The 26,166-nt window shown below is 40.5% G+C and overlaps 1 protein-coding gene across 1 annotated transcript in view; it reads left to right on the top strand.

The window, feature by feature from the left end:
* Positions 1–26,166, top strand: part of fat2 (FAT atypical cadherin 2) — a 102,933-nt gene that overhangs the window by 70,003 nt on the left and 6,764 nt on the right. The window contains exons 17-29 of the mRNA XM_034117773.1: positions 494–705; positions 2,608–2,745; positions 4,017–4,160; positions 7,949–8,146; positions 11,336–11,611; positions 12,114–12,438; positions 12,524–12,724; positions 14,433–14,590; positions 18,848–19,274; positions 21,571–21,724; positions 24,236–24,317; positions 24,779–24,927; positions 25,384–25,661. Of these exons, the coding sequence (XP_033973664.1) occupies positions 494–705; positions 2,608–2,745; positions 4,017–4,160; positions 7,949–8,146; positions 11,336–11,611; positions 12,114–12,438; positions 12,524–12,724; positions 14,433–14,590; positions 18,848–19,274; positions 21,571–21,724; positions 24,236–24,317; positions 24,779–24,927; positions 25,384–25,661 (2,742 nt within the window). The remainder of the gene's footprint in view (positions 1–493; positions 706–2,607; positions 2,746–4,016; positions 4,161–7,948; positions 8,147–11,335; positions 11,612–12,113; positions 12,439–12,523; positions 12,725–14,432; positions 14,591–18,847; positions 19,275–21,570; positions 21,725–24,235; positions 24,318–24,778; positions 24,928–25,383; positions 25,662–26,166) is intronic.

The raw sequence follows: 26,166 nt of genomic DNA, 5'->3' as shown, positions 1-26,166 counted from the left end.
ACACACACACACACACACACACACACACACACACACACACACACTTTCCATACACAAAGAAAACTCAAAGTGATTCATAAACCAAAACAAAATCAAAAACTAACCCCACATTTCGAGGTAATAAAGACATTAACATATAGCTTTGTGATTAATAACAACACTTAATACACAGGACTGAATACATTAAGAATAAAATAAGAACAAAATAAAAATAAATAATAAGAAAAATAAGAATAAAAACCAGTAAAAATACAAATTCAATTAAAAGTTTTAAAGTTGTTGTGTATGTAAGGAAAAGGTACAGAAAGTGTGTATAAATATGATATAAAAACAGATGAGTGTGAGGCGATGTGGGTAGAAGTGTGAGGTCAGGCTAATGCAGTAGTACGAGTAATAATAGTATAAGTATTTTACCAGGGAGGAAACAGCCAATCACAGTCCTCTAATCTCCTGCTGATGAATGTGTTGATAAGAGTTTCTGAATGTCCTGCAGGCCTCCTGACCCTGAACGCCCCGCTGGATTTCGAGGTGACCCGGGAGTACTACCTGTCTGTGGAGGGGAGTCGGGGGAAGTCGTCCCTCAGTGACATCACTACGGTCATCATCAACGTGACGGACCTGAACGACAACGCACCGGTGTTTCAGAGAGGAGACAACAGCGCCGAGGTGCCGGAGGATCTGAACCCCGGCAGCCTGGTGATGAAGGTAGGAGAATAATGAGACACAGTTATTATTATTTACATGTGTTCATTTATGTATATGTGAATGACTGAGGGTTCTTGAGCATTGCTGGGAGATTTAGTGTTAGGGTTAGGAATGTATTTTTAGGGTTAGGGTAAAATCATTTTTATTAGTTTTGTCTTCTTTTGTTTTTTCTTTTTTTTCCCGTCATTGTGCCTTTGGATGAACTGAAAAATAGATTTAAAAAAAGATTATTTGGATATATGATAAGGATAATAACAAAAATGATAATAATAATAATTATAAATACTATAATAATTATAATGACTATTATCATAATTATCTTAAAGGGGACCTATCATGCAAAATGCACTTGTGTACGTCTTTTCTACATGAATATGTGTCCCCGGTGTTCCAGGGAACTCACCAAGTGTCAGAAAACACAACCCTCTCTATTTTCCTCCATACCCAAATCTCTAAAAAAGGGGCTGCAACGGATCTGATAAAAACTGATCCAGATTTGAACACCGTCCTGACGTCAGGACGGTGGCGCTACGGCTATTGGGCCAACTCCACCAATCAGGAGGAGACAGCCACGGCCAATGCCGTTCGAAAGCGCTGGAGACGCTGTAGTACATATGCCAGGCCTGTAGATGGTGCTGTTCTCACTGAATCAACCCTTGCAAAAACAGAGCTATAAATTGTCAAATTGAGCGAAATGAGGCATGGCTAAAATGCATGATCTGTTTGGTATTTTAAAAAAAAAAAAGTATAAATATGCCTTATATAGGTATGGTCCTACACTATATTATTATAATATAGCATGATAGGTCCACTTTAATTATTATAGTTTATATAAAAATAGGGTGAGAAATGAAACTGTCTGGACTTGTAGGAATTTAATTTTGTTTATCTGTGTGAGTATTTAATTAACTTTTTATTTTCTTTATCTTGCAACTGGATGACTAATGGGAGGAACACCTCTGTATAAACTGCTCTCTGCCTTCCCGCTTCTACTCATTTTGTTTGTTTTGCGGATGTATAAACTGTCTTATTGTTGAAATGGTAGAATAAATAAAAACATTTAAACAAATAAAACAAAAGAATAGGGATGATAGCCAAGATTAGACATCAGAGGATTAGATATGGTCGAATAACTTTTGATAGGAAGGTCGGAGCGACTCGCAACCAAGCTATGTACGTAGTAGTATATTTAACCTAAGACTGTGAGAGGGGCATTGAACTCTGTATGAGCCCCACAGGGGGCCATTTTTAGCCTTCTCTACTTTCTCTACTTGAAATGAATCGTATAGGGAATTCTTTAAATCCAAATTTCTCCACTGGAGTAAACTTTGTCACAAGTTTGTACTGAAAGGGAACCTAAGAGGAATATGTATTACTTTTCTCAAGAAAAATAACCCTGAGGAACATTTATCACATTTTCTCCACTGGACGTCAACCCCAAAGGGAACTTTACCTACTTTTCTCCACTGGAAAAGCAGCCTGAAGGGCACTCTATAACGTGTTCTCCTCTGGAAGGTCTTTAATGTACCTTTGTCACATTTCCTCCACTGTATAGGCCTACAGGGAACTTCATCCCCTTTTATCCACTAGAAAACCAACCTTTAGAGTACTTGTATCATGTTTCTCTACTTGGAGGATTACCTTCTTTGAACCAATAATCAAATGTTCTCCACTGAAAAGGCCTACAATCCCCTTTTATCCATTAGAAGGGCACCCTTTGAAGTACTACATTTTCTCCACTGGAAGGGTCGCCTTGGTCTTTATCACATGTTCTTGTTCTTCCTACCATCAGGGCGTCCAATAGGGCCCTTTTGCAGCCTATCAGTATGTTGTTTGGATCATTGGACTAAAGGTTATCATATAAATTCATCCTCACCGTTCCTCCCCCCTCTTTCCCTCCAGGTAACAGCCACTGATCTGGACGGTCCCATCAACAATCTGCTGCGTTACTCCATAGTGAGCGGAGACCCTCTGCAGCAGTTCACCATCGAGCCTCGCAGCGGAGAAATCACCGTCCGCACGGCGCTGGACCGAGAGGAGGTCAGTGTTATCTATATGTGTCAGATTCAATCAGAATAAACAGAAAAGGGCAGATGTTAAGATACAAGTACAGTGTTTAATATCCAAAAGACGAGAAATACAGGATGGTGGGCTCGTTTAGTGAACACAGAAATAGAGAGCTGTAGAAACAACTCAACGTAAAGGGATCATTAAAGGTCACCTCTTATGCAAAATACACTTCTTCATGTCTCTTCTACATCAACATGTGTCCCCTCTTCTTCATGTCTCTTCTACATCAACATGTGTCCCCTCTTCTTCATGTCTCTTCTACATCAACATGTGTCCCCTCTTCTTCATGTCTCTTCTACATCAACATGTGTCCCCACTTCTTCATGTCTCTTCTTCATCAACATGTGTCCCCTCTTCTTCATGTCTCTTCCACATCAACATGTGTCCCCTCTTCTTCATGTCTCTTCTACATCAACATGTGTCCCCTCTTCTTCATGTCTCTTCTACATCAACATGTGTCCCCTCTTCTTCATGTCTCTTCTACATCAACATGTCTCCCCTCTTCTTCATGTCTCTTCTTCATCAACATGTGTCCCCTCTTCTTCATGTCTCTTCTTCATCAACATGTGTCCCCTCTTCTTCATGTCTCTTCTACATCAACATGTGTCCCCTCTTCTTCATGTCTCTTCTACATCAACATGTGTCCCCTCTTCTTCATGTCTCTTCTTCATCAACATGTGTCCCCTCTTCTTCATGTCTCTTCTACATCAACATGTGTCCCCTCTTCTTCATGTCTCTTCTTCATCACCATGTGTCCCCTCTGTGGAAAGAGACTCTGAAAGTTTCAGGAACAAAGATGCTATCTCTTTTTGTCCTGATCCATTTTTATAAAAATCTGTCTGAAAATGAGCTGATCAGATTTTGGCCACTTTATGATGTCATAACGATGTGTTGTCTTGTGTAACCATTAGCCAATCAGCAACCAAGGTAACCCCCCCCCCCCCTTATCACCTGAATCTCCTCCTAGAGCACCATTGAGTTCTTTTAACCAAATCTCTCTCAGAGGGGCGTGGGGAGGGGCTCCTTATTTTCATCTAAAGTAACAGACAGAGAATCAGCACTTTGGAAACAGGGCTGAAACAGAGGGGATTATGGGATGCTGCAATGATCTGTTTGGTGTTTCAGCCAATCAGAGACATGCTCTGGATATATCTGAGACATATAATATATTGATGAAAAACAGTATGATAGGGGACCTTTAAGTAAATATATTGTATATCTCCCCTCCTCCTCCTCCTCAGATGCAGCACTACTCTCTGACGGTGCAGGCGGCAGATGAAGGATATCCTCCGCTCTCCTCCGCCGTCCTCATCAGCATCTCGGTCAACGACGTCAACGACAACCCGCCGCTCTTCTCCCAGATCAACCACAGTCTGCTGCTGCAGGTACGACCATCTGAGCACGTGTTAGCATCATGCTAGGTACAGAGATGGCAAAAGTACACACATTCTTTACTCAAGTAGAAAAATACTCTGGTAAAAGTAGAAGTACTTCTACTTTCTCAACCAAAAACGTACTAACTAACAAACAATTGACCTCTACCTTTATTTGTGTGTGTGAGAGCTTGTATTGCTTCATGCTTCACTAGGAAATAGTTGCCCACTTCCCCCCATGAGTACATATTTGTATGATCTCCCTGGCAGGATTATCAAAGCCTTGTTTCACACGCTGGCTGTTACTCGCTGACGATTACATTTCTGTGCCAGCTCTCCATCACTTTGCCAGCTTTCAAACACTCACTCACAGAACAGCCGCTTCACCGGCCAAAAGACCTGTGATTTTGAATACAAATGATGTGATATCGTCCCATCTGCTGCTGTCCACATCCCGCTGAGGAACAAAGCTCTGATTGCATGATTGTCATTCAGTTTTCAGACAGGTGGTGCAGGTCAGCAGCTGTTTCTCCTGTAGATTACATGGCTTCGCTTGACAATTTGTCCCCACTGGAGGCTTTTCGTTATGAGGTGACTGTTACTCTAAAAGCAGCAGATGGATAGATTATTCTGTATCTTAGCAGAATGCCACTAAAGGAGAGAGACGTGCTACAACACAGTTATAAATCCCCTTGAAGCTGTGTTAATTTAGAGCTTCTCTGGAGAGCTTAGCCATGGTAGTGACTGTCCTCAATCCAGCATGCTGTACATTAGCACTGCTGGATTTAAAGAGGACATATTCTGCTGATGTTCAGGTGTATATCAGTATGTAGTGTCTCTACTTTAAAGAGTCCTCTCCTGCTGATGTTCAGGTGTATATCAGTATGTAGTGTCTCTACTTTAAAGAGTCCTCTCCTGCTGATGTTCAGGTGTATATCAGTATGTAGTGTCTCTACTTTAAAGAGTCCTCTCCTGCTGATGTTCAGGTATATATCAGTATGTAGTGTCTCTACTTTAAAAGAGTCCTCTCCTGCTGATGTTCAGGTGTATATCAGTATGTAGTGTCTCTACTTTAAAGAGTCCTCTCCTGCTGATGTTCAGGTGTATATCAGTATGTAGTGTCTCTACTTACACCATCTACATGCACCAAAACCTATAAAAAAAACACTACAGGAAAAGGAACACCCCAACAAGCAGAATAGGGCCTCTTTAAAGTTGCGAAAAGGAACCAAATTCTTCTCCCCGACACATTCTCTAAAACAATTTTCCTGTGTTCTTGTCTCTGATGAAAACCCTGTCTTTGTGTTTTGTGATGCGAGCTTTAATTTAAACTTGTGAAACCACATCGGAGTTGCGTGTTTTAGCCCATCAACTTCAAATTGCTGCCCACTTCCCAAAGCATCCGTTCTTTGATGGATAACTAATCTTCATAGCTTTAATGCAAGCGGGCTTTAAACATCAGAACACTGAGACTTTGGACAGGTGATCCATCATTTGGAGAAAGGGTGATCCATCATGTCGGACAATTTAAGACTGGTTTTATTTATCCGCTCTCCTGTGCGACAGTTTCCCAAACTTTTTCTGGTGCTACAGAACTTTTAAATGCTGCCATAAGTATTGATGATAGTGTTGGGTTAGGGTTAGTCTGCCAAAGTTTATATATTTTTTTGACTATGTAGATATAATTTACACAGTGGCCTGTAAACCGGAGGAGAACGCTGGCATTTCTCCTCCTACTTGACAGACTACGGAGGGATAGGGTCTGCACAATTGTTTGTGTGTGTGTATATATAGCCTCTGAAAGTTCCACTTCCCTGCCTGCCCGACCTTACGTTACGGCTGCGCCGCGACAAAATAGGATTCGATCCTAATTTTAGAGGAGCCCTGCCGCGAGCCGCTTCTGGGACGCTTCTGAGCCGTAACGCGCCGCGTGTGGTGGAATAGCACCCATTGACTAGAGTGACCGCGATCGCGTGAGCACCGCGGCGCAGCCGTTTAACGCGCCCGTAACCGCGCCGCAGACGGACCCGGTAGAATCTTAGGGGTCAGTCTTTCTTTTTATCTTCCACGGTCGACAGTATATTTTCTAGTTTTAATGCTGTTTTAATTTTATTTTGAGATGTTTTAATTCTATTATTGTTTATTTCTCCTCTTTAATTTCTACTTATGTGCCATGTTTTGTTTTGTTGTTTTTTATGCTGCTGCAACGCAAACATTTCCCAATTTGGGATCAATAAAGTTAATCTCATCCTCTTATCTTAACTTAGGGTTAGGGTCTCCTTTAAAGTGAATTCATAGCATACAAATATGAATGGAAGTTTATCCATAGAATGTCATCAAATGCTATGAAAATGGAGCGCAGTGCAAATCTGTTTTCTAGATACTCAAACTAATGTTTATATATAGCTTGTAAGATATAAGGAGCGTCCTCTAAACAAACCTATTGTGTTTTTCTCATTGTTTTTCTGTTAATGCAATAGAGTTGAGCAGGAATGAGTCTTTAACCCGGGAAATGGGTTAGCATTTTAGCACTTTGAGGTTCTCTCATCTCAAAATCAATGGTTTCTGAACGTGTTTTTTTTCGATTAAAGGGGCCCTATTCTGCTGAATTTCAGGTGTATATATATGCAAATAATAGATGTAATGTTCTCTTCGATGCCTTTATAATAAAGTGTTAAGAAGCTATTAGCGTCTCTCCTCGACAGTTTTGAAGATGACAAACACACAATGAAACGGGAGCGCTCTTGAAACCTTTGACAAAACAAATGACTCCTGAAAGGTAACTCAGTGACTCATAAAAAACAGATTAGTGATTCATTTTTGAGCATTAGTGGGTGATATGCTTACAGACTTCTTTTGGAAAGTTATATGTACATGTATTTGTGTATTTTGCCAACTTGTTGATCAGGCGATCCTGAAATAAGGTCTGTGGTTAACACAAGCTGAGGAGATTTTAACGTTTTAGTTCTAAGCCAAAGATTGGATAAGAAGTAATTTATTGATCCCAATTTGGGTAATGTTTGCATTGCAGCAGCATAAAAAGGCATTGCACATTAGAGAAATTAATATACTATAATTAAACAATCCAAAATGTAAACATCTCAAAGCGAAATATGATAGCATTAAAAAAGTAAAATAAACAAATATATAAATATATCAGTAAGTCAATTTACCAAAGAGATTAGTATTTTCTGCAATAATCAAAAAGCCAATGGAGAATTCCCATTGCTAACTTTTGGGTAAAAAGGATCTCTGTATGCTATGAATTCACTTTAAAGAAGACCCTAACCCTAACCCTAAGATAAGATAAGAGGATAAGATGAAATGTATTGATCCCGAATTGGGAAATGTTTGCGTTAAAGAGTAGAAATAAACAATACTTGACTTTAAACATCTCAAAATAGAAGTAGAAAATATACAGGAGATCGTGAAGATAAAAATAAATAAAAATAAATCTATAAACTTTGACAGACTAACCCTAATAACTTTCTAAAACCATGTTCCTGTTCCCCCTCAGGAGCTTTTGCGATGCTAACTTTCGGTTCGGCCTATACAAAAATACGTCATCGGCTACCATTTCCTTTGGTTTCAATGAAGAATGCTCTTTAGAAAAGCAGCTACGTTAGCATGCGAGCTATCACCTGAAGTCTTACTCTGTTCTAAAGCTAGTTCCTGCTAACAAACCGTGTTGCTGTTAGCGTAGCGTTCAGGACTTCGCGGTCTGTAGCGTCTCCTCTCTCCTCTCTCTCCTCTCTCTCTCACAATAACTTTTCTAAAACCATGTCTCTGTTCCCCTGCAGGAGGGCGAGTCGGCGGGCAGCACCATCCTGCAGCTGGTGGTGACGGACAGAGACTCGCCCAGGAACGGCCCGCCCTACTCCATCCACATCGTGAGCGGAAACGAGGACCGCCGCTTCCACGTGGATCAGGGAGGCCTGCTGTCGCTCTCCTCTCCACTCAGGAAGAAGGTCAAAGCCCATCACCTGCTCAAAATACAGGTACGATCCAGCAGAGGGTGTTAATAAGCCAAGAGGACATGAGTTTAGCTTATATACAAAGTCCATTGTCTATTGTTTTTTTCAACCCTGATAAGATTTAACTGCAACATGATGGATGCATAAATAATAATAATAATAATAATTCATTCTATTTGGAGGCACCCAAGGACACCTAACAATTCATAAAATATTCTAAGGGAGGGTTTAAGACAGTAAAACAATTATTAAAAAAAGACGTTCCCATCTAAACAACTCTAAAGTTATATCAAGTCTTGGAAGGCGATATGAGGCCTTACATTTCCTCAATGTAGTCTTTATCAGACCAGGAAGAAGGTCAAAGCCCATCATCAGCTCAAGATGCAGGTAAGATCCAGCAGAGGGTGTTAATAAGCCAAGAGGACATATATACCAGGTCCAAGAACCCCAGATAAGATTGAAATGCCGCATGATGAAAGCGTTGATGTAGCTCAGCCATGGATGCATAAAGAGAACGTTCCCATCTCTCAAGTTATATCAAACCTACACTAGCTTGAAAAAAAGACGATATTAATTTAATCAATTTAGTGTTTGACCACAGTTCGATCCCACTTCCTGAAAACATGTCAAAGTGTCCTTGGGCAAGACACTTAACCACTAATTGTACACATAGGCATGAATTGAGTAAGTAGGGTGACCAGTGTTTCATTGACCGTCGCCCTTCTAAAACATGGCTTTTATCCAATGTTTAGACATCAACATTAGCTGTGTTGGATGTCAATCAATCAACAAAGTCTGGATATGTATTTACTTACGCATGTAGCCAATGGAGGGAGATTCACAGAGAGTTTTTGTGACATTCTTTGACCATTTTGTGACAATTTGAAGCGACAAAACATGTGAGACTCACGGGAAATGCCTGCCTCTTCAAGGGACATCCCTCCTCAAACCAAAAGAGGGTTAGCAAACAGATAGATAACAGCAGCCGAATTAACGAACAACCATCTTGTCTAAAGTTTCTCTGTCATTGTCCTTCCTACACTGCTTTAACCAAAGCGTAGTTATAAAAGAATACGTTTCGTTCATATCTCACATCTCACCCCAGAGATTACCTTAATCATTCTGCTTGAATCTCATGACAATAAAAAGAACATCTCTGAAAGGTGCTTAATGTAATCACGGTGCATTGAGCCTCTGTGTCTTCACGGGAGGCGACAGAAGAAGTGGTAATTTCCATGTTTTCCTGTACAGAGTGTTACCTTTAGAGGCTGACAGGGTGCAGATAATTACCTCGTCTTCATCTACGGACGAGGGCTCACACCGCCTACATATTCCCATCGTAATTATAAAGACAAGTAAGTGTTGTCCTCCAGGGATCCTGAAAAGTTTTATCATAAATAAATATAACATTAAAAGTTAATGCAAGACGATGCTTGCAAGACGATGAACTGAAAGCATTTTGGAGAACAGCTGACTACGCATTTTGTATTATTGCAATGCATGGATTTTTGTAAGCTATAGGTCAAATATCTCGGGGTTTAAAACTGCTGATTTATGATATTTAGTCCAAATAACTGCATTTTTGTATTGCTTGAATATATGTTTTGTACAAGAAGATCCATATGTGCAGTGTTTAGAGAATGGAGACACACACTGGTCTTTAAGAAGATACATTATTCTTAACTGGGAAAGAGCTCTTTTGAGCAGTAGAGGCAACAGTTAAAATAACAAAACGTGATTTATTCATATCCTATGGTGACGAACTTTAGTGGATCATATTGAATCTAGTTTAGAATTAATCTGCAGATGCTCCGGCTTCACGATAAAGTTTCAAATGTGGTGCAGAAATGAATCTTAAGCCCAGAATTGAGTTAGCATTTTAACGTTTCTGGGGTTGCTTTTTTCTAAATCAGTAATTTTTCTGAATGTGTTTGTGGTTGTCAGCGTGAAATAAGGTTTGTGGTGAACACAAGCTGAAGAGATGTTACTGTTTTTGTTCTAAGACATAAACTACGTCAGTAACTGGTGAATTAACCTGTCAAGCCCCAAAGCCCCCATCGGCGGGTCTTTTTTTTTTTAAATATATTTTTTTTATTTTTTTTATTTGCATGGAATGAATACCTATGGTGATGATTCAATGTAATACATCATTTTTATAGTCTGGTACCTGAAAAAGGTCAAATGGCACTGATGGAACCAGATGTACCCAAATGTGCCGAAAGCTTATTCCGCCTGGAACCTTTTTTTGCTAAATCTCTCTAAAAAGGTCAAATTTAACTTGTTTTGCCTCAATCTTGATACAGGGTACTTATTATATGTTATAGTTTGGATTCCTAAAGCTTTTAGTCTACCATCCCATCATTCAAGGGTGGTTTTCACTATAAGTAATGTTTTTTCTTTAGGCGGAGGTAAGAATTTACCTTTTTTTACTATGTTCCATCTGAATTTACTCTGACTGAGAAACATCTATATTGACTCTGACACTTCTACATCCAACTCACAGATGTAACCTTGCTTTGATCAAAGAAATTATTCATATAACCCTTTTAGAAGTGAAGTTGTAGTCATTTGTTTTGGGCATGTCATTTTCGAGCCTGAAACCTGAAAAACAGGCTCGGGGCTTAACAGGTTAAACTTAAAAAGCCAAACATTCCAATCCAACTTTATTTATATAGCACATTTAAAAACAACAGAGTTGACCAAAGTGCTGTACATTAATACATATATAAAAAGCAGCATACATACATTCAGACTAAACCGATAGGACAAAAAACAAATGTAAAATCACGAGACAATAAAACCATACTTAAAGCCACAGACTGAAACACTCTCATACACAATGTAAAAACAATATAAAACACAAGAAAATAAAAAAGGCAATTTAAAAGCACAGACTGCTAAGTATTATACGTGGTCTGCAAAAGCACGGGAGAACAAGTAGGTCTTTAATCGAGATATAAAAACAGGCAAAGTGGGAACGAGTCTGATCAAGGGGGGACAAATCGTCCCACCACCTACACTTCAGTGGTAACTTCTCTCCATGTTCCCATCAGGTGACTGAGTTAGCATTTTAGCATTTCTGGGGTTGCTTTTCTCTAAATCAGTACTTTTTTTTAACATGTGCTTGGCCTGAAATAAGGTCTGTGTTCAACACAAGCTTAACCTAAACTTAAAATGGCTAACAAGACATAACTTCTCTCCATGTACCATCAGGTGACGGACAGCGGCCATCCTCCTCTCTCCTCCATCTGCGTAGTCAACATCAACGTCACGGAGCAGAGCAAGTACCCTCCCTCCGTGGTTCCTCTGGAGGTCTTCATCACCACCTTCGACATGCTGTTTTCCAACCGTTTGATCGGACGACTTCACGCCTCGGACCAGGATCTGCAGGATGTTCTCACCTACTCCCTGCTGTCAGAACATCCCGACGGAGGAAGGTTCTCTGTGGACCAGGCGGACGGAAAAGTCTGGGCGGATGAAAACCTCAAGGTCTCTTAATGTCTTTTTTATTTTTGTAAAACACACACACACACACACACACACACACACACACACACACACACACACACACACACACACACACACACACACACACACACACACACACACACACACACACACACACACACACACACACACACACATACAGTCTGCAAGAGCATTTGAGTGTGTGTGAAGGGGGTGGCGAGAGGTGAGGGGGCAGCAGCCGGTATGTGCCATGTGCCATGCCAGTGCCATGTTTACAGACATTGCGGCGCATGAGGGCAAAGATTCGGAGTCACGTGAAGTCACGTTATTGGTCTCGATCATGGATGTATGACAAGAGCGGTCTCGACCGGGCTTTACATAAAAGCTATAGTTCCGAGACCGAGACAAGAGCGAGAACGTTAAAAAGTGGAAAAGACCGGTCTCGAATACTACAACACTACCTGTTAGTGTTTACTTCCTGTCTGTGCTAAATAAATAACCTTGCCTTTCCTTTGCCTTGAAGGAGGGTTCGTACTCGCTCAACATCAGCGTTTCCGATGGGAAGTTCACCGTTTCGACGGGGGTCAAAATCCACGTCTGGGCGGCCGATCAGAGGGCGCTGGATTCGGGTTTGACGCTGCAGATGGTGGGGTTTTCGGCGGAGGAGTTTCTGGGTGATCACTGGAGAGGTCTTCAGAGGAGCCTGGGTCAGGCGCTGGGTTTCCCCCGACAGGAGGTGCTGCTCGTCAGCCTCCAGCAGGTGCCGGACGGCGGGGGGCTGGAGGCTCTGCTGACCTGCATGAGGGAGGGTGGACTCCTCCAGAATCTGCCCAACAACAGACTCGCAGGTGAGCAATTAGGGAGTTTAGATATTGAGACTTTTAAATTGGCAAAAATGTGGTTCAGTCTGTAAACCTGATCTCTCTTCTTCAGGCATCATAACGGACATGGAGGACTCTCTGGGGCTCAGCATCCTCAGAGTGAAACACAACGGGTGTTTGGGCGCCGGCTGTCCGACGAGAGGCTGCAGGAACGCCGTCCGACTGACTTCAGAGAGACTCAACCACTTCACCACCGCCAGAGCCGCTTACATCACCCCGCAGCACAGCTGGGAGAGCGTCTGCCCCTGCAACGGTACGTGTTAGCATCTACAGGAACTCAGACTTTATATCTCTTTGCCACACAAATGTAGTCGTCACCAAACACAGGTTACCGATTATTTGAGAAGAAATCCTTTTAGTGGGTTAAGTACATTCTTAGAATAAGTGAGAAATGGACTTAACTTCTGAAAGAATACCTAAGTTGTTTATTATTTGATTGGAGTTTTTCCCTCTGACTATTGTAAAGGCTTCTTTCCTTTGTTGCATGTGTAAAAAGTTTGTTATTTTATTTTGAGCATTGCATGATATCATCCAAACCATCGGAGGCCAAGCAACTCATTAACTGTGAGTAACACAAATATAAAAGAAAGAAAACGAGTTCGAAAATGTCTGTTAAAGGCGTCTATTGGCTTAATAGATAATAAGGAAGGAAGCCACGACAGTATTTATATTGTCCAATATCACACATTTTCCAACAACACATCAGATCATGTTGAGTGTGAATACTGGCCCTCCATTAGCTTCTCTCCAGCCGACAGAATATCTAACGTCTGCTCAGCGGCGCCTCGTCGGATCGTCCTCTCTGATTTCTGTGGGCATTCCTGACAGGATTAGTGAACACAGAGTGAGAGTTAGAGCTACGGGCTTTCTAGGAAATAAACTCGTTATCAGCTTGTTTAGAGTCCTCGTCCCTGTGGAACATCTTCTGTTATCGCTGCTTTATTTTGACTATATCAGAAACCGATTTCGACTTAGGAGACTCTGGAGTTTGGCGATAAAGACAGAAGAAAACAAGAATATTAAAGCAGTCTTTCCGATTTGTTTTGTTACTTTAAAGGCTTAAAGTAAATGGGCATCTACCAACACACAACATGAAAAAATTACCTATTGTAAACCCTGTAACAGAAAGTAATTAAGCACTGCAACAGGAAGTTATGAAACCCTCAAAGAGGAAGTTATTAGACCCTGTGACTACCCGATTTGCACTGCGCAAGCACGAGTTGGTCTGCCATATTGGACAGCTACGTACAGCAACCAAAGTAGGACAGGGTTAGGGTTAGGGTTAGGGTTAGGGTCAGGTTTATACACAGGCATTTCACAAAGAGGAAAAAAACGTGGAGATGAGTTATGTTTTTACAACGTAATTTCCCAATTATTTGAGAAGAAAGCCTTTCAGCTGGTAAAGTACATTCTTAGAATAAGTGAGAAATGGATTTAACTTTGTTTGACAGCTACAGTATCACACTGGAAAAATAAGAAACTGTAAATGTATGCAATCATTTATGGCATTAATCATTCATATATAATTCCCCCACCCCCCCCCCGCACCCCCAACTCTGACTGACTTCCCGCGTCCCTGGTCTGGACAAACTTTGTCTTTTGAGATTCCTGGAAAAGGGAAATGAAATAAAAGATTTTTCATAAAAAAAGTTGATTCAAGAACAAAACTCTGTTATTAGATCAGTATTGTTCTTATATGACAGTTATTGCTAAATCTGAAAGGTCTTTTTTAGCTTTGGAATTTCTCTGTTAGGGCCATATACATTTGATTATTGACTTCATACATTATCAAATACAAATGTGATCATAAACCAACACACTTTTTTAAAGATATAGTTTATACGTTTGTGGCGGACCAACTCGCGCTTGCGCAGACCGGGTGGTCACAGACCCTCCAACAGGAAGTGATTTAACCCTTTTTGGCTTTTTTTTTTGCTCACAGAGTTATCTTTGTATTTCAGAGTCTGCGGTGAGGTTTGAAGGTAAATCGTACCTGAAGTACCTCCACAGGATGGATGAGGACGACCAGGACTTCAAACTGTCTCTGAGGTTTAAAACTTCCCAGCAGCACGGCGTCATCGCGTCCACAAACAACACCAACCACTGGGGGGCGCTACAGGTAATTACCCCCCTGAGAAAGATGATACAGCAGCAATTAATGACAAATAAAAGAGCAAGGAAATTACAATTTTCTTCATTTCAAAGCTGTGTAAACATTAGCTTTACTCTCACAAAAACTGGTTTGAGAATTGCTGCTGTGCGGAGTTTAAACCTCTATAAAGCTGCAGGATTAATCTGTGGGAGATCTCACGGAGAAACATTGATTCACAAACACTGCTGCATGTTCTACTTCACTGGACAAACTCATATCATCTTAAAAGTCAATATTATGTTAGCTTCTGTTCGCCTGCATCTTATCCCTGCTTACTATGTTGGTTTCTAAAAGCAAATGTAGACGCTCTTTAAAACAGACATTTCCAACATGGTATCTTTCAGATGTTTAGTTTTACTCACAGTTATTAGATGATATGCAACTCGTGTGGTTATTTATAATACAATACAATTTCTTCGACACATATTCAAAAGAGAAAATATGTCTTTACAAGTCAAAAGAAATCAAAATAGAAAAATAAGTTCTGTTTGATGATAATTTTAAAGAATTAAACTGCGTTTTGTCGTCAATGTCTTCCACACAGGTCGCCCATATCTGTGACTTTTAATAGGCATGGCATCATGGGAGTTGTAGTTTTTAGTAGTGGCCAAATAAGGGTACTACACTCCTGTTCTAGTCCCTGACGTACATTGGGAAAGAGACGTCTGTGAATCAGCGTATAATACGTTTTGGGCTAAAGAAACGAGCCAGCATGAACACTTTTATAGCCCTTATTTAAATCATTAGGGTCTAAAAGTATTACATCGAAGACTCTCACCGCTGATTGGCTTTCTCGAGACAATTGAGTTATAAAATTAAGTGTGAATGCACCAATAAACCTGTAGAAAACTGACCTTCATCCCTTCTTCTCTGGGAAACACCAGCTCTATCCTGGGCCTTTTCATATCGTCTGTTCTGACAAAAAAAGGCAGCATGAATCAAGTTAGTTATCCGCTCATAACCCTTCTTCTTGCAGATGATAACACGTTTGATACGGCTCTCTTTTATCTCTGCGTGGCAGCGTGTGTTTATCTGCGCTAAACGCCTGATTGAATATCAGACGGGAGCGTTAAACTCACATATTTAAAGTTCCTCAGCGGATTAAGCACCGCCGATACACATCTGGTTTATTATCCCCTGTTTATTCAGCATAATCATCTCATCAATGCCCTTTTAAACTGAGATGATGAAGATGTCTCTGCACGTGAGACATATGTTGCCCTTTCCCTGGAAAACACCCGCTGAGCAAACAAGCTGCAGATAACAAGGTGTCATCTTCCACATTTAATGATGTGCTGAACCCTCGAGGGGACGGACGCCTCGTTGGGCGTTACAACACAAGGTCTTCTGCACAATATTAAACAGGCGAGTTGACAGAGAATGATTACGTTTTGTTTTCTTTATGAGACATGAATAATTCTCTAAACAGAGCAGCTCTCCTCACGACCCCGGGGTGATTTCTCGTTCTGATGAATTTAAAATCAGTCTTTGGTGTCTGCTCTCTTCACTGTGAGCAGAAACGGCTTCAAAAGGAATTTAATAACACGGTTATCTGAGAAATCCCTATGCTGCATTTTGTTGTGACTCCAGAGCGACTTCCTAAAAGCAATAATTATATTAATAAAGGTTTGTATTTCGTAGAATGAAGCTCAACGTGCTTTATGGCACACGACACATAAACAGAAAAACAAGGAATTCAATTTAGGTCAAACATTATATTATAGTATGAGTAGTATATGATATACTGGATATACTGTATATCAGGGATGGGCAACTTGGATGGTGGTGGGGGCCATTTAATTGATGTACTGGCCACCAGGGGGCCGCAGATTCACTTGGAACACACACACACAAATTCCATGTGTTGTATGTAATTATTAACAAATATACTCAGTCTGACATCTTCATTGACATTTTACAATCTTTCAGGGAACATCCTCTAATAAGCTCACTAAACAAATATCAGTTCAGAGACATTTTATTTCATTTTTACAAGTGGCATGTTTGTATTGAACAGGTTATTTAACAGTGGAATACAACTATTTTAAACTATTGGAAAGCACGGAAAATGTGTGTGCATTGAGATAACCATTAAGATGACCTAAACATGAAGTCATGAACACTACCCAGACATTAGTTGTCTAACTTGAACCTAAGACACTTGTAGCCTGTCTCTGCATTCCCCTTATTCCACAATAAGGGGAATGTCAACACAGACGCCTGCCAACCCCACTCTGCTGTTCCTCAGTGCCGCTCCCCCTCCCTCCCGCTGAAATTATGAATGAAAAGCGTATAGTAATCATAGATAACACGGCAGGGTCCGTGACAGTTTGCCCAGGCCGCCATTTGCCCATCCCTGCTGTATATGGTACCATGGAGTATAGGGGAGTAAAATAGGCAAGAGATAAACAAATATATATTTTTAGTTTTAATCCAAAAATGAACAACAGCTACAACAAAATGAATAAGTACAAAATAATAAATATAATAATAAAAATAATTGAACAATAAAATAAATTAAACAATATTTTTTTTAAAGGAACATCAATTAAATAAAATACTGTATGGTGCAATTAGTAGGGACAGTCATAAAACACGAATCACTCTAAAATTAAGAAGTTACAGACACCGGTATGAGTTAAAATATTTGTAAAAATCCATATAATTGCATATATATCATCAAATTGTTCTTCTTAATTTTTAATTAAATTGTTTAAAAGTCACCTGCACACGCCGTTGCATGAGACCGTACTCTATTTTCTCATTTATTTGCATATAAACTCAACTGCAGAAGCTATTCCTGTGTTACCCAATTGTAAATAAGCGTGCTCAGTGAAGATGGTCTACCTGATGCTCTCCATGCATCACCTGAGTGAGAGCATGCAGAATACATAATAGTGGCATCGTATTAAAGCTCCCTGCATGACGCATGCTGCCTTTCAATCAGTGCTGTTGGGGGGTTGGTGATTTAATGTAGATTGAGTGATGCTGTAGAGCTCCATTCCCAATGGAGTTTGAGTTAAAACTGTATAGATAGATAGATAGATAGATAGATAGATAGATAGATAGATAGATAGATAGATAGATAGATAGATAGATAGATAGATAGATAGATAAGGATGGATGGATGGATGGATAGATAGATAGATAGATAGATCATCAGAGCGACAAACTGTGCTATCTCTCTTCAAATATCAAGACCAATCACCAGCAGATGTAAAGTATAGGTGAGAGGACAAGGGACGTAGATTTATCTGGATTTTCTCTTGTTCCTCTGCCAGTTCTTCAGCATCTTCCCGTGATAAGCTATCGCCGTGTGCCGTCATTAATCCAGGAGAAGAGTCCCTACAAAACAAATCATTCCTGTTCATTTTTTTGTTATCGCCACGAGGAGTCAAACAGAACTCCTGCTGAGCAACCGTTTTATAGGAAAGAGTTTTATGGAAAGCAGACTCCGAGAAAGAAAATAAATCTGCAAAACAAAACAGAGAACAGCTCGTTAAGCTTCATCGATTAAAGAAGCAGGAGCCGAGCAGATCAATAACGAAACACAGCCTTCAGTGTGAGGCTTTGCAATTTGCTGAACACAGACTCCATGTGTATATTTGAGAGGTTAAGATATGAGGAGCCCTTCTTTACATGCAGGAGACATGAAGAGATAAAAGCTGCTGCTGGCTTTCTTGTTCGTAGGATCGCTGAACGTGCAGAAATATAAAGAGACGGCGTGCTGATGAAATACTGAATTAATGAGTGTGGTGTTGTTCAGGGAAGCATTTAACAGAACATCGTGATTTCACGTATCAGTGGTGAGAGTCTTCGATGTAATACTTTTAGACCCTAATGATTTATATAAAGACTATAAAAGTGTTCATGCTGCAAACATCCCAATCAATACTTCCAGGGGAATAATTACACACTGCAATAACTGGAAAAATAAATCAATAAAACATGATGCCTAAACATAACATTATAATTTCTTGGTGTGCATTAAATGCCAAAGTAAATGTAAATGACGTGAAGAGCTTTCAAAACACATGGATGTAAACTTTGAGCGTTTTTTTATGTTCGTTTTAACTTGTTTTGAGGTGTCGACATATTTTGCCATTTAATTGATTTTCTGTTGGCCTTGCTGAACTTTTTTGACACTTTATGATCAGGTGATCGTTACGGTTAATCAAAATACAGTATATTGTTCCTAACTCTTCCTCTCTTCCTCCTCCTCAGCTGGCGGGCGGAGAGCTGCAGTTCAGCTTCAGCTGTGGGAACATCGCTGTGTTACGGATCAGATCTGACCTGGTGTCAGACGGCAGGTGGCACAGCGTCCTGTTGGAGGTCAACTCCAGTGCCCTGAGGCTGACCCTGGATCAGCAGCATCCGTCCTCCCTCTCCCTGACGCAGCCCTGCAGGATGCTGAGCTCCCAGGGTGCTTTGCTCTTCGCTTCCTCCACTCCAGAACATCTTGGTAACTTCAGCGGCTGCTTGGAGGGCCTGCAACTCAACGGGGAGCCAATCAGAGTGGGGGATGCGTCGGAGTGGGCGGGGCCTGGCAGCAGGAGGGTGTTCGGGTCGTACCAATGCTGCAGCCGGAGGGGGGCCTGTGACACAAACCCCTGTCAGAACCAGGGGGTCTGCGAGGAGGATGCTGGAGGAGGTGAGTGAACTGGAGAGGAGACCTAAAGCTATTCAAAGTTCCCAAAAAATATAGGTGTATAGCTTATATCCTTTATTAAAAATCTGAATTAAATCAACGTCTGCGAGGAGGACACCGGCGGAGGTTAGTGACTGAAGAGGAGACTCTTAACTTCACTGAAACTATAGATATATAGCTTATATCCTTTATTACAAATCTAAACTAAATCAAAATCTTCACATCAGAAAATACTACCCCTCCCAAATAACACATGGCTTTGTGGTTGAAAAAAAACATTTAAAACCAAAGAAAAGTCAAATCACACAGGACGAAAAAAAAAGACAAGAAATGGAGAATAAAATATAAAACTAGAGAATGCAATTCCTGAAGAAATTGCTAGTGCGAATGCTTTATGCTGAAAAGCTGACGCTGAATTGCTATGCTGAAATGTAATGTGTAAGAAGAAAGTGAAGAATTGAAATGATACATGAACACTGGGGGCTTGAATGTGTGATGAGAAAAGAAAAGAAAGTAAAAAGGCTTGGAAAAGCAGCAGAATATTTGAACTGCAAACGTTTGAACTAACTTGATGGCGAATGATCTGTCGCCATGCCAACGGCATTTGATGACATCCCATAATACGCTTAGATGCGTTGATGGCTGCATCGTTACCAAACCTGTGAAGTTTTGGGCCGTTTGGAGCATTTCCACTGAAGTTATGAGAAAACCGTGTTTCATGGTGAGCATTGTGTTGCCATGGCAACGGCATTTGAAGAAATCTCAAAACTTTCCCGTAGATGTCTTCACGGCTGGACTGTTAGCACACATGTGAAGTTTGAGCACTTTTTGAACATTTTCATAGGAGTTATAGCGACATCGTCTTTTATGGCGAGGGATGCGTTTCCATGGAAACGGCATATATGGTGGTTAAACAAGAATGAAGAAAAATTTAAAATTTAAATAATTCTACAAAAAATGGTAAATGTTGTAGACCCCAGGCCTGCTTATTATTATTATTACACAGCCTCTCAGTCAGCCATGACAGATTAGTTTGGCCTGAAATCTTTATCACTCTCCGGCCCTTTGTGTGGCTGCCTGCTTATTGCCGTTATCTCTAACTGGCTGAATGCATCTGTCGAAACACAAAAGATAGAAATGGAAGTCCGAGGGGTTTGCAGCACACTCATTTTCCTCTGCATTGTGTCTCACAAAACAGCAGGTTTGACTTATTCTCTACTTGAAATAGCAGCCGATAAAGACTCCTGCTAAAGCTTTAAAATGATATTATTCCCTTGCACAGGGTGGATATAAAATCAGACATAATGCTATAGAAGATATAGATCTCAGGGCTTCAGAGGAGCAAACAAACCCTGAAACTGTTATGAAAAGCTGCCTTCTGTTTCCACACACAGGATTTATCCCAGAGTCACTGAACCGGATTATTTATTTTTCCCCGTCAGTACAATAGGAGCTTTTTCCCTGTGACCCTGTGGACTAAAGGACACAGACTTCTCTCAGGACTTTATTCGTCAACTCGTCAAATCACATTTCATTTTATGCTTCACACACAAATTCTGAACACAAAATATTATTTCCCAAAAGATCCCACCAGGTCGATGAAATGTAATGAGACAGGCGGAAAACCACAGAGGAAATTGTATTATTTGTTCTGCAGAATATAAAGTCGTTCCACTACTGAGGAACTTTATTTCTTAAGATAGTAATAGTGATGTTAAGTAGGAGGGCCGATTAACTTGATGTCCTTTAAGCAATTAATTTAGTCAACTTGGTGATGTATACATTTAAAATCAAATGTTTTTTGTGGCTTACTTGAACTTTTAAACTTAAAAAGAAAAATCCACCGATGTTTCTCGACACCGGGGGAGTTAAGTTTTCTTTCTTTCTGATTTATTGCTACTTCGAGTTGGATTTTTTACTTCTTTTACCCTTCAAGAAGTAACTTTCAATGGCCCTTTCTTAAAGGATATTTTGGCATCAGTAATTTCCAGTCTGACAGCTTTAGTTGCTTTGCAGGTTCATATCATTAATAAAAAAAGGGAATACGAATGACTCTCCCTTTTGATTCTGGATGACTCACAGAGCAAGATGTTTGCTGTTCATGTTTTGTGGAACTATTTTCTAATAACAGACATGTTGGTACACAACAACACAATCTTTACCGTCAAATATCAAAGACACTCTCATGATCTCTGGCGGTGAGGGTTGACATTTGCTGTGTTTATTTATTTGCCTTCAGGGGAAACCTATGGCTGTAGTTTTTTAATATCTCTTTGTGTGTGTTCTGTTTTCTCTGCAGAGGCGCGCTGCAGGTGTTCAGGACTCTTCCACGGCAACCGCTGCGAGCTCAACAACAACCCGTGTGTCTCCAATCCGTGTAAAGACGGCACGGTGTGTGTGCCCAAGAGTGACGGTTACATGTGCAACTGCTCGCTGGACAACCCTGAAGCACGGTAAACACAGATTATATTTATTCACTTTAAACATATTCTTAAAATCATGACAAACTACATGACAATACAGGTACATGCTATTAAAGGGATGGTCCAGTAAAGTAATTTCAAAACAACTAAATGTTAACTTTTCTGAAAGAAAGTCGAAAATGATTGAATGTTAAATCTGGAGTCCCACAGGGTTTGGTATTGGGTCATTTAATTTTTTATTTTTTTCACTGCATTTTCTAGTTTCTTTCCTGTTGAATGTGTGTTTGTTTTCCCTGAAGAGCTGATAATGCATTATATATATTTATTTATCCTCGTTTAACCGGAGAGTTTTCGAATTAAATATGAATTGAAAGGCTGTTTTAGAAGCTTTTAGATAAGATTACAATTATCATCTTTAAAATGAAAATGCCCAACATGTTTGTAATTGTTAGGCCAGTACACCTTCATCCTTATTAGGTATACAAAGGTTGTACAACTCAAACACAACCCCTTATTACATGCAACATCACTTGTACTGCATTTTCATTCCTCAAAAGCTGTGCATGGCCTTGAATTTGCATGCATATTTCATTGGGCACACACTCTGTACTATAACACAACCTAATTGTATTCCACTCACACCACCAGCAGCTTACAAAGAGGAACAGTCACGTTCAAATGAAATTACAGCAGCATTTGCATATTCCTGCTTTCATTACGGCCGCCTCTGGGATTGCGATGCTCCTCGTGGGGATTATAAGTGATCAGTGACCCAGGTAGGGTTGTGATTAACTCAGTGCGTAACCACAGTGATTCTAATTGGATAATTATCTTCACAAGTACATAGGAGGAACATCTATTTATAATAGAGGGGTGCAGTGATGACGTACTTGTCTAGGTCGACCCAGAAGTTAGCATCTCCCTGGTTCGCTCGACAAAATAATAAAAGGAACTACAGCATGGTCACATGACTTCACGTCACCACCGCTAAGCTAAAGGCGGCTAATGTTGGGCTATAAAGGCACTACAGCACGGTCACATGACTTCACGTTACCACCGCTAAGCTAAAGGCGGCTAATGTTGGGCTATAAAGGAACTACAGCACGGTCACATGACTTCACGTCACCACCGATAAGCTAAAGGCGGCTAATGTTGGGCTATAAAGGAACTACAGCACGGTCACATGACTTCACGTCACCACCGCTAAGCTAAAGGTGGCTAATGTTGGGCTATAAAGGAACTACAGCACGGTCACATGACTTCACGTCACCACCGCTAAGCTAAAGGAGGCTAATGTTGGGCTATAAAGGAACTACAGCACGGTCACATGACTTCAATGGTTGAATTGAATACCATCCACATGAATGAGTGCAATTCAAAATAAAATAAAGCACTTGACAACTTAGTTAATCAAGAAACTTTCCAAAAACTAATCTCCTTGTCTAAGAAAAAGTAATACATGCTGGACTTTGCTCTGTTTGCTCTGTAACTACTGCAATGTACTATTCTGTGCACAGTGAGGGATTTGAACACCTGGGAAATTATTTTGAAAAGCCAAACACCCGGTAGTTTTTATATAAAACAAAAAAGATAGGTTTTGTCAGAATCGAAGCAGCGGCATCTGTTAATCAGAGGTCTGCCGGTCCGTCCTCTGGGTTGTGAGTCTGGAAGTGAAGCTCTCTGCCTCATCAGTAAAATATAACCTTAATTCCCGGGACAAGGTGGACGCCTTCGTGCTGTAATTTGTTATTTAATCTTTGGGCCACAATCCAGACTATTCAGAGTTTCTGACACCATTGTTAACATTTCCTGAATAATGAGTAGCTGAAAGAGGATTTCTGCCTGAGAAAGAAAATCTATGTCCACAGATATCCTTGAAATATTACATGTGAAACCTTTAACTGCATCTTACTGTCAGTTATCCGTGTTTATTTGTTACATGCTAGCACTGCAGGACTTGATTATAATATGCAATAAGCACTAACAGTAAATAATGCAAAACGATCTTACTTGGGAAAAATGTGCAAATATTAAAATGTGCTCAGTTCTGACCTTTGCTGCCTTTAATTAATACAAATTGCTTGTTGACATTGGGATTTAGATAAAACATGATACTGTGTATTATGCAGCCCTTTTACATCCATAACAACTGTTACATGTTAACTTTAAGCTTACTAACATTATGGTCCAACCTTAAGCGCTGTAGTATTCTATTTTTGAGCTCCTTGAGTCCAAGTGTTAGCAATTGCTAGTTAGCAATAATCAGCATTATAGCCCATATGGAAAGAAGTTTGATATTGGCTGATTTTGACAATATTGGAGTAGTTTTGTGGGTTATTGAGAAAGCTGAATCCATTTCTGACATTTTCAGGATCCAAACTTGCAGCAAAAAGTTGGCAGATTTGTTCTCCTGGTGGTTGTTGAGGTTTTAGAGGACGATGGATTGTTTATGATCGTCAGCAGAACATCATCAGCAAAATAACATGCATTACAGATTATCTTTAAAATCTCCTAAATCTCCTATTTCCTTTTCTCCTGCAGGTGCTGTTCGCCCAATCTGTGTCCTGAAGGATATGAGTGTAAACTCACAGGTGACTCCTTCTTCTGTGAGGCGATGCGTGATGTAAGTCCAAGCATATATCATGAATTGATCTACTGTTTTTATTAGTAACAGTGTAAGGCAAGGCAAGGCAAGTTTATTTATTTAACACCCTTCAACACAAGGCAATTCAAAGTGCTTTACAAAAATGAAAGACATTAATAAAATGGCATTTCAAAACATTAATTAAAAAGCAAAAATAATAAAATAAACATTAAAAGACAAAATACATTAATAAAAGTTACAGAGCGGTGTGAGATAGGAATAGTTCAATTAAAAGCAGCGGCAAAAAGAAAAGTCTTCAGCCTGGATTTAAAAGTAGTCCGAGTTGCAGCGGACCTGCAGGTTTCTGGGAGTTTGTTCCAGATATTTGGAGCATAATAACTAAAAGCTGCTTCACCATGTTTAGTGTTTTAGTACCTACAATGACACTTCCATAGGTACCATGCATTAGACATTATCTTTAATTGATGCTGTCCTATCAGGTGTCTCCAATGATTGGCTACATGGAGATCATGGAGATCAGTGTCAGCGTGCTGGGACTACTTCTCTTGGTTGGGATCTTCGTTTGCATCAGGAAACGTTACGTCCAGAATAAGAAGAAGACGCCCGTCTGTGTGCAGGACTCCAATGGGTAAGAGCTGATGTTTGTGTCTGAAGTGAAGTTTATAAAGTTAAACATATTCCATTAGTCGAGGTTAAAACTACAGTAGAGTCTGTTTTGATTTGGTTTAGTTGGGTTAGGTTTGAAAGATCCAAAACAACGCTTTTCCAGCAGTTTATTTCTTGATTTTCGTTGGTTATAAAGCCTTTGTTCATCCAATGGCAAATAGCCAAGCAGCAAGAGAAAAAAAGCTGGAGGAGAATTTAATCCATCCAAAAACAGGAAATCTTAAATAATGTAACTGGGAACTTGTAGGGGTTTTACACTACATTACCCAATGTTATGGTATTAGTCAATCCTTGTATATTTTGTAACCGTAATACATATTTTAACAGCAGAAAAAACCATGAATTGACTATTTACTGCAACTAGTAGCTGGGTTATTTGTGTATAATCTTTTAACATTTCGCATAACTCCCCCCACAGCTACTTCCACCCCACCCTGACCAAGAGCATGAAAGCGGAGAAGCGGGAGATGAACCCGATCGAGATGAGCTCATTGGTCGGTTCCAACAACGACCTTGACAACACGCCGTTCAGGTTGCAGCGCCCTGGCAGTCAAATCATCTCCTCGGGAGGGGTTTCCTGCTCAAAGATGCAGGGGCCGGTGGTGTGCAGCGTGGCCCCTAACCTCCCCCCGAGACCCCCGTCCAGCTCTGATAACGACTCCATCAGGAAGACCCACTGGGACATGGACTACGAAGGTGTGTGATTTATGCATGATGAGCATTTTGAGTGTTTGTGTTTACCTTACCCTATTATTTTGTAGTCTTTATCTCTCGGGGAACTGTCCATCTTTTCCCCAATGGCCCATCTTTTCCCCAATGGCCCATCTTTTCCCCAATGGCCCATCTTTTCCCCAATGGCCCATCTTTTTTCCCCCAATGGCCCATCTTTTCCCCAATGGCCCATCTTTTCCCCAATGGCCCATCTTTTTTCCCCCAATGGCCCATCTTTTCCCCAATGGCCCATCTTTTTTCCCCCAATGGCCCATCTTTTCCCCAAAGGCCCATCTTTTTTCCCCCAATGGCCAATCTTCTTCCCAATGTCCCATCTTTTCCCCAAAGGCCCATCTTTTTTCCCTCAATGGCCCATCTTTTCCCAATGGCCCATCTTTTCCCCAATGTCCCATCTTCTTCCCAATGGCCAATCTTCTTCCCAATGTCCCATCTTCTTCCCAATGTCCCATCTTCTTATCAATGGCCAATC

Source organism: Trematomus bernacchii, unplaced genomic scaffold (genome assembly GCF_902827165.1).
Source record: "Trematomus bernacchii unplaced genomic scaffold, fTreBer1.1, whole genome shotgun sequence".
In the NCBI taxonomy this organism is placed as follows: Eukaryota; Metazoa; Chordata; class Actinopteri; order Perciformes; family Nototheniidae; genus Trematomus; species Trematomus bernacchii.
The sequence above is the reverse complement of the archived record's forward strand: the minus strand, read 5'-3'. Positions and strand labels throughout refer to the sequence as shown.